Consider the following 1044-nt stretch of genomic DNA (forward strand, 5'->3'; position numbering starts at 1 on the left):
TGACTGTCAGAACATGAAACACGGGAGGGCAAGTTCGCCAGCTCACCCCGGCCCGGGCGACCGGGGTCCCAGCCCCGCACAGGCGACCGCAGCCGGGCTCGGGCACCCCTCGGAGGCGCGGGGTCTGGCCGTGGAGACCCCCGGCAGGCAGGCAAGCAGGCAGGCAGGGAGGGTCCCCACGAGTGTTTATGGAATCGAGTCGTTCCGTTGCTCGGTGGACCCCCAGCGCGCTCCGCGGAGAGCGGGGACCCGGGGGGAGGGGCGGCCGGAGGGGAGCAGAGGGTGGTACTCACGTAGACCGGCAGCGGCCACGGATAGACGGCGGGCTCGGCCCCCACGGGCGACTTGAGCCTCAGCTCCAGCTTCTCCCCCATGTCGGCGCGCGCGGCTGCCGCACCATGCTAGTCGGGCGGTTGGGGGAGGGGCGGGGCGCCGCCGGCGGGGGCGGGGCGGGAGTGTAAAGGCGGGCGGCGGGAGGGCGGGAGGCTGAGGAGAGGGGGCCCGGCCTGGGCCTCGGCCGCCGCCGCCGCCGCCGCCGCCGCCACGCTCCCGTCCAGCTTCCCGGCTCCCTTTTGTGTCACAGGACCAGGGCCTCCAGCGCCGCCGCCATCTTGGGCCGGCGTGAGACGAACACAATGAGCCGGGAACAGGACCGAACCACTCGCCGCGCGCGTGCAGGGGGAGCCCGGCGCGAGGCAGCAGCGCACGCCCGCTGCCCCGCCCGCCGCGCCGCGCGCGCCTCCCCTGCTCTCCCGCCCCATGGACTCTCCCGCACGGACGCACGCACGCGCGTCCTCGGCTGTCCTCGGCCGCCCCAGCCCGCTGATGCTGGGACCCAGGGAAACCCCGCGGGACCTGGGGTGGCGGGTTCGAGCCCCGCCCTTGAAAAAAGGCCCCCCTCCCCATAATAAAGCCATAATTCTTTTTTTTTACATTTTATTGATTTTTCACAGAGAGGAAGGGAAAGGGATAGAGAGCAAGAAACATCGATGAGAAACATCGATCAGCTGCCTCCTGGACGCCCCCCACTGGGGACGTGCCTGC

The 1044-nt window shown here is 71.2% G+C and overlaps 1 protein-coding gene across 6 annotated transcripts in view; it reads right to left on the reverse strand.

Moving 5' to 3' along the window:
* Positions 1-443, reverse strand: part of DOT1L (DOT1 like histone lysine methyltransferase) — a 62097-nt gene extending 61654 nt beyond the window's left edge. For 5 of the 6 annotated variants that reach the window (XM_023764652.1, XM_023764651.1, XM_023764650.1 and 2 more), the window contains exon 1: positions 294-443. In XM_023764652.1, the coding sequence (XP_023620420.1) occupies positions 294-374 (81 nt within the window). In that variant the 5' untranslated portion in view covers positions 375-443. The remainder of the gene's footprint in view (positions 1-293) is intronic. The other variant, XM_014466520.2, reaches the window with a different exon arrangement.
* Positions 444-1044: the final 601 nt, after the last annotated feature.

Source organism: Myotis lucifugus, unplaced genomic scaffold (assembly GCF_000147115.1).
Source record: "Myotis lucifugus unplaced genomic scaffold, Myoluc2.0 scaffold_342, whole genome shotgun sequence".
Taxonomy (NCBI): domain Eukaryota; kingdom Metazoa; phylum Chordata; class Mammalia; order Chiroptera; family Vespertilionidae; genus Myotis; species Myotis lucifugus.